Raw genomic sequence first — 11749 nt, 5'->3', positions numbered from 1 at the left:
GCTTTGCGAAAGGTTACAGTAATTTGTAGTTTTTATCAGGGTCAGTTGAGTATGATTTACAAATCTTTCATACCTAGACTAAGAAGATGACTCGCATTACATTCTAATTAATTCTACTAAGGTAGCTTAATCAAAGAGAGCGAGGGGTTAAAAAGTATAAGAAAACTCTGGACCTAAAAATGCTACTTTCTTGTGCTGGATCCGAAAATGGCCATAGTTTTTCCCTTAACCTACCAATATTCCAGAAAATCAGCAGCCGGAGAAAATTGCTTTACCTGTTTAGTATGCCTAAACAATTTTCTTCTTTGTGTTTTTTTCTAACAAATGACATACTCCATCTATTAACCCCTACGTAAAATAGGTCCGTTTGTTTTCCATCTGAAGTACGAGAAAATTATTTTATTTGGGTATCTTACTCTTACTTAGATGTGAAAATTCACGACTAGTTGAATTCGAAATTATGCTTAACTTATTTCATTGTCCAAAATGCACCTTGGTGAGTTTCTATTAGATTAGATCTCAATTCACATTGGTAACTGCAACACTATGGATAATCTTCGAGATAACCTAGTTATTATAGGATGGCCTCGTGATCATCGTTATAAAACAAGCAAAAAACTTAACCTGAGATGTCAACGTTTTTATTTCTCTTTTTCCTTAAGCTGAGCGCATCTGTTTGTTTTGATCAGATCGTTGCATAACTCTTGCCAAGAGCAATAAAAGTCAATCTCAAAAATGAGATGCAACGAATAAAATCATGAATAAAAAAATTGAGGAAAAAATATTAAATTATGAAACGTTCCCGGATAAAAATCGAAATGCACTTAAATATGAATTAATAGAAATGTATATGAACAATCTCCACTGAACCATAAAATTTTAAGGTTCGAAAGAAGGGAAAAAAAGGGAAAAGACAGAATTTCTGTTCTGAGTGAAAAAATATGTAGTCTTGCCTTCTTTTGTGAGAATTGTATGGTATGAATTTTACAGGCTGAGCAAAGAAGCGGAGATCGTGTTTCCTACAAATGTACTAAAGGTGAAATGATGACACAAATTTCTGATCTCTGCATATCCTTTCCGGATGAAAAATGGGGTCTCCATATTTTTGTATTATTTTAGTCTTGGTCGGGTGCTTCGAAATTGAGAATAAAAGGATTGAAAGGTGATCGATTGAGGATATGCATGTATGTGCGCTCAGAAAATACAGATGCAGTTTGCAGCAGACAGTACATCAATCACTAGATACACCGTGAAATATCACACAGCTGTTTCATTGAATCGATTGATCGATTTGATTGACGGATCGAAACCCGTCGGGGAAAGGTTCGCCGAGAAAAGTGACAGTGTCAAAAATGTTTCCCATTTAAATCGCGTTGGTTTCAGAGGTCAATTCTAGTAAGTTTCACATATTTATTTCCTGTCCCTGCCACAGGGACTATCGGCAGAGTGTTAATTCGCCGTTTCCCTGACAAAGGAACTTAACTGCAATCCAAGGTTGTAAAATTGACAAACTTAATTCAATTTCTTACAAAATAGTACCTGTGCAATTTTTGTTCAAAAACGTCCTCATTAATGCATGAGGTCAGTTGAAATATTAGTGAAATTTTCAGGTAGAAATACTCAAGATTTTCCTTGTGAAAATGCAATTTGCGGGGAAAATTTGGCAAAATTTAAATGCAGTTACGTTCTTTCGTGAGGAAAATGACAAATTGTCACTCGCCAAAATGTTTGGCAAATATGCACGCACCGGCATGCAGTGTTTCATCTCTTTAATCAAACATTTTAGTGACGCTGAATAATTACTCCTTGATTAATACTAATATATATTGGATCACAGGCAAGAAGCTATCGTGCCATTTCGCATTTCGACGGTGAAAGACGGCAATCACATAACTCGATTTGCGACGTCGCAGACTTCCTGTCATACTTTATTCTTTAAACGGAAAACTACTCAACGGTAATTCCTTAAAACTGCCGTGATTTTTCTTCTATGTGCGAGGAAAATTCTGCAAAAACTGCAAGGAATCATGTCCATTTGCTCTCCTTTAAAAAAATAACACAGTTGCAGAGATTTTCAGACATCGCAAACAAGTTATGTGATCGCCGACTTGCACCGTCGATTTGTATTTATTTTTTTAGGTGTTGTCAAATCGAAACTTTCAATATGTCAACGTGACTCTGTTGCGGAGGATACAAGACATGTCGTGGAAACAAAAACCGAGTCTCGCTTTGAGAAAAATAGACACACTCGCAAGAAGTTTCATACTGCTGGAAAGACGGCTATGCAAATTTTAGCGTATGATGGTTTTTCGGCAAAAATAATTTCCTATCCTTTCTGCCGATGAAAAGGTCCCAAAACTCCTGAGAGAAAAAAAACGGTTGTTCCCAGCTTTCTCTCAATAAGAGAATTAAAGTTCATAAGGGATTGTTCTTGTTATTTTTCTTACAAACGAGCATTGTCGTTGCTTAAAATGTCGAATTAATTGTTGTGAATGTGACAAAAGCTATGTATCTCAGCGGGGTGATCTTAATTTACAATCAAATGCAAATCATTGCAAATGTAATCTCTTGTTACACAATATAGCATAATATCAAAAGGCATTATATTAAAAAAAAAAAAAAAAACACGAGGGGCACGTTTAAAAAAGAACCTTCGTTTGCACTAATGCATATCAAAGAGTGTATCCATTGATGACACCATAGCTAAAACTTGTTTGAATTATTATTCCAGATTCGACTACCAGATTCCAAAGGTGCCTCCAATATGGTGAAATCATTATCAATCATGAACTTTGCCAAACATATGATCGTGGTGACATTATTGGTTGGAATTGAAACAACGTTCGGTCAGAATGGTGACCCCCATCCTGCTGCTTCCTCTTTCTCCGGATGCAAAATAAAATGGCCTCTAAATGGAGGCTGCTATGCCAAGCTCACTGTCCTCGTTCAAGCGGGCCAGTGTTGGGCCAATACACGCATCGCCAATCAAAAATCGGCATATTTTGTCCCTGTCCCGCCCACTACCCCTGGTTATAATGCACAAGGGGGCCCATATGGTATATGTACAGGTTGTAATTGGGTCCCGAAAGCGACGGATCTAGTCGCCTCGAACAACCCGGCAGACTTTTGTTTCTTCTGGCACGACGCGGCCCACCCTGTGCTGGCTCCTGGCAAACCGACCATCCCAATGCCGATTATATGTCCCTCAAACTTGAACCCCTGCCCATCGTTGAACTGGTATGAGCCAGGCAACAAATTGGGTATGTACGCAGACTGGAAGTCGGCTTACGAGGGTGTATGGTTCGGCCCTAGGGACAAACCGCCATCATATAAGGCATTGTATTGTAATGGGCTGAATTTGGGATGCGAAACGCTTACGAATCGTGATTTCCAGTTCCCGAGAATAGTCGGCAAGTGTGACGTAACTAAATGCAGGCCCAGATCATAACACCAAGTATCAGTCAGAATTACTGAAGAATCCCACAGTATGATGAAAATTTCAGAGTTTTGAATGACGCTCATTATAACATTCCATATTATAATTAGTACAGAAAAATTTCAGAAAATCTGTCATTTCGTTACTACTTGTGTACGTATCAAAACAGTTAAATTATAAAAAAAATATAAAAAATAAAATATACTACAGAATCTATCATAGAGTCAGGATTCGGGATTGACATGCGAGTCGGAAATCTATTCCCGAGAGTATCTTCCATTTTGGGTTGTACACTGACTCGCTTGGACTGTCCTTGGCGTGTATGTGATGAATAATGCCTTACCAGTATGTGTTGAAAATAATTGAAAATGTAGAAAAGAAGAAATAACTTGATGATGATCAGAGCATGGCTTTAGAAAAGAAATGCCATGGTTTACTATGTCTTTATCCTTCTTCAATCTTCTCAATTGAGTTTTAGAGTATATTTAATGTATCAGTCTGCGTATTTCATAAATAAATAAAGAATAATGTACTCATTTTTGTTTCATATTAATTTTTAGTGTGTATATCATAATGAAGCAGATCCGTAAAGAAATTAAATATCGAAGTCATACGAGTTCGGTTGGCAAAAAGACAACTTTCATAACAGGAACAAAATTAATCAGTCTTGAGCAAAGTAATCATTCTGTGCGACGCATCCCCGTTTGTACACACTGAAAAAAAATATCTGTGTATTTACTCAGAAAAGGGTAAAATTACCAAGAATTCATGGTTCTATTTGATCCCAGTTTTTCTTGGTAAAATTACCATTTATGGAATTGGTAATTTTACCGAGAAATCTCGGTAAAATTATTGAACTTTCTTGGTAATTTTACTGGACCTTGGTAAAAATGCCAAAATTTTTTATCGACTGTGGTAGAATTACCGAGGTAAAATGACAAAGTTACCGGGAATTGATTACCAATAAAAGTGGTATTCTTACCTGAAAAAAACCAGTAAAAATACTGATTTTTAGGTAAGCTTACCAGTCTGTCTTGGTAAAATTACCAATAATTGGTAAAAAAAAAGTGAGATGGTAAAGGTACCAACGGACCTTGATAAAAACGCCGAGAATTTTTTTTCAGTGCAGTACTTTCAGGTTCTGATACGGCTGTGGCCTGACCTCTGGGCTCTTTTTGTAGGGACGAAATTGGCACCTGCATTTGGGTGGAAGAGGGTTCCCAAAATAACAGAAGTGGGGTCTGGGGAGCATCGCTCAGAAAAGTTTTGAGTTTTAAACAGTATCGAATGTGAAAAAGAGAAAACAGATCTGCGTTAGTATGAAAAATAAAATATAACACATATAAAACATAATGAAGTTGCGTACCTCTAGTAGTACGTATTTAAGCTTTACTGAAGGAAAATCTTCCCAAATCTCAGATTCCATCTTTAAGTGTCTTTTACAAAGCCTGATTTAGACTATTCAGCGTCTCAAACTATGATGATTCTTTCAACTCAATCTGTCGCCTCTCTCACAAAATAATCGACCCAGGAATAATTGAATGTGCCAAAAGTAAAATCAATAGATACAAAAACGAGCTATCTTCTTCAAAGTATGAATGGAAAAAAGAAATCTTGGTATTTACTTAATTCCTGATTTGTTATGATTCCCAACAAATCTAGCGCTGGTTACTAGAATCCGGAATCTAGCAGCTACTAATATTTTTATCTCATCCATCGATAAATACAAAAACGAGCTATCTCCGCAAAAGTATTTGGAAAAAAGGAATGCTAGTAGTGTGTTCCTGATTATTTATGATTTCCAAAAAGTCTAGCATTGTTTACTAGAATCAAGAATCTAGTAACTACTAACAATTTTGTCCTATCCATTTAGCCTATGTTCAGACAGAGTGTACTTTCAGAGCTATAAGGAGTCTAGAAGAAAAGTTGAAATATCCGAAGCTCCAGGGAGACATATGCCAGAAATCATCTCAAAATTTTCCTTTTCGAAGACGTACATTTTTGGTATTTGTGAAAAGAATTGAAATATTATAGAATCCTAACTTTGCCCGCTCTCTGACCTAAATTTTTACGTACTACCCTCTAGTTTCATATACTATTTTTGACTTCAAATTATTATACAATTCAATTATACTACCAAGATTGGATAACAAGCAAGCCGCTTGTTTGCTGATCCCTCCTCTAATCAGTAAACTTAGCTCCTATTCCTACACAGACAATAACAGAAAGTAACCGGCATTTAGTGTTAACTCTGCAAGTAGAACACACAGTAACCTAAGCGCGCGGTTAATTAATATTTCTTGTCAGTTTTTCCTTGGATTCATTGACTAAAACTTTGGGTTGAATGATAAAAACCTAGTTGGGCGTATTTAGGCTAAAAGGAACTATGTTGCACGTAAACTCCATTCTTATAGTTCCTTTTAGCATATACGTCCAGTTAAACCTCAGGCGCGCATCGCCGGGATCGAACCTTGATCGCATCAGTGATTGTTCAATGCGCTATAATATCAACTCGCAGGTCGTAACCTCTGGGTGGCATCGGGAAAAAGAGTACATTTCTACATTAGTGCAGCAGGAATATTCCTTCATCCCCATTTGTCTCAGAATAACCTATTGTGTTACCTATTGTGAATAAACTTGTGTGTTTAGATGCCATGCTAAATGAGCAGGTTGGTGCGTCAATTCTTGGCTCCTCTACCGTGAGGGCGTATCTCAATTTCCGAGTGATCTCTGTTTCATACATAAATCTATGCGTTTCGGGGCTCAGGCCAAATTCGAGATACGCCCTTACGTCAGAGTCGCGACGAATTATGTGCACTTGCATTATGACGACGAAGATGAGCAAATTTTTATGGTGCTCGTCGGCACCAGTTGCTGTAGGAAAATAAGTGTGAGCGGGTTTGCGGTTTGAGAAGATTTATTTTCGTCTGATGCAACAGTCATCGCTCAAAATATATTTTTCCGGAAATCTCACAAAGTCACAGTGTGATGTCAATAGTTCAGGGTTTTTTGCTACTTTGTGTTTTCAAGATGAGGAAAGAGCAAAACTTTGTAGGATCACATTCAGGCGAATTATTTGCACTTGGCCCGTCGATCATGTGCTGCTGCTGTTCACTTGACAGCTGAGTTGAAGATTACACAGCTGGTTTTTTGCATGCAGTTGGAATAAAGTTTGAAGGGTGATACATGATTTTAGCACTGCAACAATGTCTATTGTTCCTCAGACTTGGTGACATAGGCTCTGCGAAATCTGTTCTGGTAAGTTTCACTGAAGAAAATTAAAAAATATTGTAAAGAAATTTTCAAATAAAAATTAAGAACTAAGCACTCTCAAACGCAAAAATTACACTGTCGAAGTAAAATACAAAAGTTAACGCTTTCCTGGAAACTACTTGTGCATAGAGTTGACTAAAAATACCCATCACTTATTATAAGATTTCTTAAACAATGTTTTAAAAAAAAGATAAGTCCTGATGATCTCTAAAATATTTATCGAGAGTTAACATGTTTTTCAAGTTGGTGATAAAAATTCAAAATCATGGATCCAAGCTTCAGAAATTTTAGATTTCTTGTACCATCTTATTTTTTTCTTTAAAGGATTACTATTTACCACTTCTGAACAAAATATTGCACGTTATAGCTTTTCACCTTTGAGGAATATTCTCTAAAAATGTTGCATGTAAATTTATGATCAAATTCTCTTTAAAAAAAATCAATAAAAAAAATCAAATGACAAAAGAAATACTGGCGCTGAAATATTTGGAATACCGCTAAAGGGTGCTTTCTTAGTATTTTCGCCATCGATAGATGGGTAGCTCTATTCAGGATACAGAATGAAATTCTTCATGCATTTGAGAATAAATAGTCATTATAAGCAACCTAGCATGTATGTGAATCTTCATAATTTTTCTAAGAAGCGCAGATGTTTTCCGCCAGTGGAGCGTTTCTGTCATACTGATTCCAGAATTCTCATCATAATTAAACGCATCTTACTTTTCACATCGACTTTACAATCAATAAAAAGTTGAAAGTGGTGTAATGTATTTTTTTTTCTTTCTTTCTTTCTTTCTTTCTTTCAAACGTTTTTTTCCCTACCCCTTACCCTCTCTTAAAAATTTACTTCTGAATACTCATCCTGTGAAACTTTTTGAATTTATGCGCTCCACTAATCTCAAAATTTAACCTTTCCCCTCAACCCTTTTGTATTTTTAGTGATATTTCCATGTAAATTTATGACTGTTACTGCCCTCTTTAGAGGTGTAAATGGCCTTAGATGCTAAAGCACCGCTTTAAAATAAAATTATTTTACTACTACTACTACTTTCTTTCTTTCTTTCTCTTACCGAACTCATTTAGAGCGTTGCATTTTGTAAAATCTTAGAAAAAAGAGAAAAAGTATTTGAGTGTATATTTTGTAAAATCACTCAAGTGATCCGCTCTATTTTGTGGCCGCGACTTTCAGAGTTTGTTTTGAGCTTGAAATTGTGTTTCAGAAATAATCAGTGGCCATAATCGTGTTTTTCGCAAAATTTAACAGCAAAGAAACCACTAAAATCGCAAGCACCTGTTATGTGCAAGGTACATTCTACTACAGGTACGGACAAATGGAATTTTAGAAAGTCGTCGAAACGTGTGGATTTGACAGCGTCCAATGGTACGACTGCGACCCCATCCCCATATTGAAAACTTGTTTACTTTCAGTTCTGAGAGTAGGTCTCGTCAATTTGGTATTATTTTTTCGCGTTCTTAGTTAAGTTTTTCGTTAATTTGAGTTTTATCAAATTTTTAATTCATCTGATAGTTGATTGAAGCTATTAGATCTGCCAGAACCTCATTTTGAACTGCGCGGCAAAGACGGTACGACTTGTGACCTCACTCGATGGCCTATATTCTCAGCGCTGTCACTTCGGCACCCCGTTTGTCCATACCTGTAGTAGCGTTTCACTTGTGTTACGTGCAAAAACTCCCATTGCCTTTCCCTCAGAGGAGGCTTTTGAATGTTTCAGATTAATCTCGACTGAGATGCATCCAAGAACGATCATCCGAGTCATCTTGCCCCTCTTTTTGATACTACTGATGAGGAGTCACTCGATTTCTGGCAAAGATGAAGGCAAAGGTGGTAAAAAAGGTGGTGGCAAAGGCAAAAATGACACCAACCCCGACTCGGGGGGCAAAGGGGGTCCGAAGGACCTCAGCATACCAGACAAGTGCGGCAAAGACAACGGTATGGTTCCAAAACCCTGCACTTACTCCTACTCCGGATGCAAGCTAAAAGGCAGCAAACTCAACTTCAAAACAGTGTCGAATGATATGATACAGATGGGTGAATGTTGGGCTAACACGCGTGTCTTGGGTCAGCGAGTGGCCTTTTTCGTTCCTGTGAGTCCAAGCGTGAAAAACTACGGTTCCGAGGGAGGGCCGTACGGCTCGTGCCACGCTTATGCCGGTTGCCCAACGGCGGATGAGTTGGAAGCATCGGATAATCCGGCCGAATTTTGCTTCATCTGGGAAACTAACCCTAACGGCGGCGGTAATAAAAAGAAAGGCAATAATGGCACTGACACGTGCAACCCGAAATGTCCGGGTTCACCAGCCCTCCCGATGCCGATCGTCTGTCCTAGCACGCTGAAATGTTGTTATTCCGCCGATTGGTACGAAAAGGGCGGTAAGTTAGAAAAATACGGTAATCTCGTGCCCACCTACAAAGGCGTCTGGTTCCCACTCAAGGGCCGCAAGGACCACCAGCCATTATTCTGTCCAGGGCTCAACTTAGGTTGCCCTACGCCGACTTATCGTGACCTGCAACTCCATCATTTGGAAGAGAGAAAATGTGATGTGAGCAAATGTAAAGGTGGGGGTAGTCCGGCATAATAGCACGGATCCAAACAATGATGATAAAAAGAGGAGCCGTGGGTTAAATTATTTGCAGTTCGATAGGTCTGATTGACTTCCTGCATCGATCCTATAATGTAGGTAGGTATTTCTTTTTCCTCCTTGTCCTCTTATCTATTTCTGTTCATTTAGTCGTAGAGAATTGTGAAACAATGTGCATTCTTTAAATAATTACCATTTTCCGAAAAAGATTCTGGATTAATCAAATCTGAAATGGCAGAGTTTTCTCAAAGAAATTACGAAAATGTCGGCAACTTAATACGTATAAAACCAATGATTTCGTAATTTCATTGAGGAACTAAGCCGTAGTGGGGGTGCTAGGTGTGGATTTCCAAAAGTACGTTAGAAATCGGCAGTTCTCTCCTTGTAGAAAAACAGTCATTATTATTATTATTTTTCCCAACTTACATGGTTTAAAAAAGTGGCCGGGTTACATTCGCATTGTTTTAAAACTCTTGCGTTCTGATCATACCGCATTATTTAAAGGAACTCTTCATCAGAGGAGCTTTTTTCCCCCGCTGGCATGAGTGACTGCCTGATGTGATTCGGCACCCCTATTTTGTGGGTTTAATCTTAGAATTACCACCCTAATTTGTTTTCGGTGTATTAATTTCTCTTTCTTTCTTTCTTTTTTTCTTTTTTTTTAAGATATTTTTCCTCTCTGTTAATTTTTTGCCATTCTGTTCTCAAAATGTACACTTTTAATTACCAACAGAATAAAATTTTAAAAATAACCTTTGTTTCATTGTTACATTAATTTACTGTTATACTAGAAGTCAGCAAAAGACGCATTGACCTAGGGAGGAGAGGATTGACTTTCCTTAATTTTACGAATGCGTTCAAGTATTACGTCAGTCTATTTCCCACCCCTTTCTTATTATGTGAACAAAAAGCCATTAGACCGATTCACTCCCATAAATTCTGGACACTCCTTTCCTCTCGTTGCAAATGCAACTCTGGGCCAAACCCCCATGTACATAATTTTTTTGAAAACATGTCAAGAAACATCTTTAAATCATTAGAAATCTTATTTTCAAAATCCACGGAAAGCACATCAAATTCCAAATTCTGGACTCTCACGGAGAGTCTATAGATCGTATTCGATGGTGGTTTGATGTACCGTTTGGTTCAAAACAATAGACCATGACTTCGAACAGAAATTTTAGGAATCCAGTTGGAAAAGCCAAAAATAAGAAAATTCCTGATTTCACTTTTCATTGCAATTTTGACTCATAAGAGTTAAAAAACCTATCACTAAAAACCCGTTCCCTCAGATTACTCAATTGACTTTTCAGGCTATGTTTACGTGTTGAACCAATCGGTATTGATACAATCTCACCTGTTCAATGTATTGAATACGATCTATTTTAAACTTCAGATGCGGGCATCTTATGTAAATCTGAAAATAAGTTAATTTTCCTTAGACTGTTTTACTGTTGTACCACCCTCACTTAAAGCGAAGTAGATTAGATATTGCAGCTCCGACTTTTAAAACATGTTTTACCTTGCCCCTTGAGTATGAGATTGAGTTTCTCATTATAAACGATCGGTTCAGAATCATTGCTAAGTTCAAGCAGTGTTTCCAAATTCAGCTAATCCTACATTTTTCTGAAGAACTTCTCTGACTTTCAAGGAAAACATTTCACAAGTTTCCTCCAAAAAATCGTAATTCCTCAAATAAAATTTGGCAACAAACGGAAATTTACATACATCTCCGTTTTCGTCGACGGATTGGGAAGAAACTTGGTTTTCAGAGGTTTGGTGAAGCATCTAGACCCGTGACTGAAGTCACGGGCTCTCCGCTAGTTACTTAATAACTGCTGTCCAAAAGGAAACATTGAATACCTGATACTATATTTTTTTAAACTTATTTATTGCCACGAAGCTGATGGGATGGGGTCACATGCAATTCTGTCGTCCTTAGGAATTTACTGTATGAACCTCCAAAGAGTTGCAAAAATTTTTTTTATAAAATACGAGTTCACACGGAAATTTGTGAAGGTTTTTCTTTCAATTTTTCAGAGTGTTTTGTATACAATTTAACCGAAAGTATTTGAAAACTTTACGGACACATGATAATAACTTTCCTCAAAAATAAGTTCTTAATCCGCGAAAATATGGCAACACTCAAATGCCTACAAAGTGTTTTTCCTTAGCTTGCCAGTATTTGCCTCTGTTAGAGAGCGTTGCGGCAACATGTTCAAGTAATTCAAGTCCATGGCCCTCTCTGACACAATCACCCGGGAACTGTTCCAAAAAAGTTTTGTGGAGTAAGTTGTTATACGTTTTTATGGCTGTTGAATTTCAAGCCCGTCGGAGTAATTAGGCGCTTTCTATTTTTCACATTGCCCAGAACACGCCGTTAATCACTAGAACATATGACAAATAGCGCAATCGTAAATTGTCCGCTTGTTGAGAGTG

The 11749-nt window shown here is 37.5% G+C and overlaps 2 protein-coding genes across 4 annotated transcripts; both read left to right on the top strand.

Moving 5' to 3' along the window:
• The first annotated feature begins 1239 nt into the window (after window positions 1-1239).
• On the top strand, window positions 1240-3972 carry LOC109041348 (uncharacterized). Of its 3 annotated transcripts, none has more exons than XM_019057689.2 (2): window positions 1240-1395; window positions 2732-3972. In XM_019057689.2, exon 2 carries the CDS (start codon window positions 2765-2767, stop codon window positions 3446-3448), a length of 684 nt encoding a protein of 227 aa, XP_018913234.2. In that variant the 5' UTR covers window positions 1240-1395; window positions 2732-2764; the 3' UTR covers window positions 3449-3972. The 3 variants fall into 3 exon arrangements, with proteins under 3 accessions (XP_018913234.2, XP_018913235.2, XP_018913233.2); XM_019057690.2 differs by having other exon boundaries at window positions 1346-1494; XM_019057688.2 differs by lacking the exon at window positions 1240-1395 and adding an exon at window positions 1558-1581.
• Window positions 3973-6325: 2353 nt separating this feature from the next.
• LOC109041328 (uncharacterized) lies at window positions 6326-10062 on the top strand. Its single transcript, XM_019057656.2, has 2 exons — window positions 6326-6694; window positions 8443-10062. The coding sequence occupies exon 2, from the start codon at window positions 8459-8461 to the stop codon at window positions 9305-9307; it is 849 nt and encodes a 282-aa protein (XP_018913201.2). The 5' UTR covers window positions 6326-6694; window positions 8443-8458; the 3' UTR covers window positions 9308-10062.
• The last annotated feature ends 1687 nt before the right edge of the window (window positions 10063-11749 follow it).

The sequence above is a fragment of the Bemisia tabaci genome, chromosome 1 (genome assembly GCF_918797505.1).
Source record: "Bemisia tabaci chromosome 1, PGI_BMITA_v3".
Taxonomy (NCBI): Eukaryota; Metazoa; Arthropoda; class Insecta; order Hemiptera; family Aleyrodidae; genus Bemisia; species Bemisia tabaci.
This window is presented reverse-complemented; position numbering and strand designations above follow the sequence as displayed.

Coding starts and splice junctions, on each gene's coding strand:
- LOC109041328 (XM_019057656.2), top strand. CDS start 8,459: ATGCATCCAAGAACGATCATCCGAGTCATCTTGCCCCTCTTTTTGATA.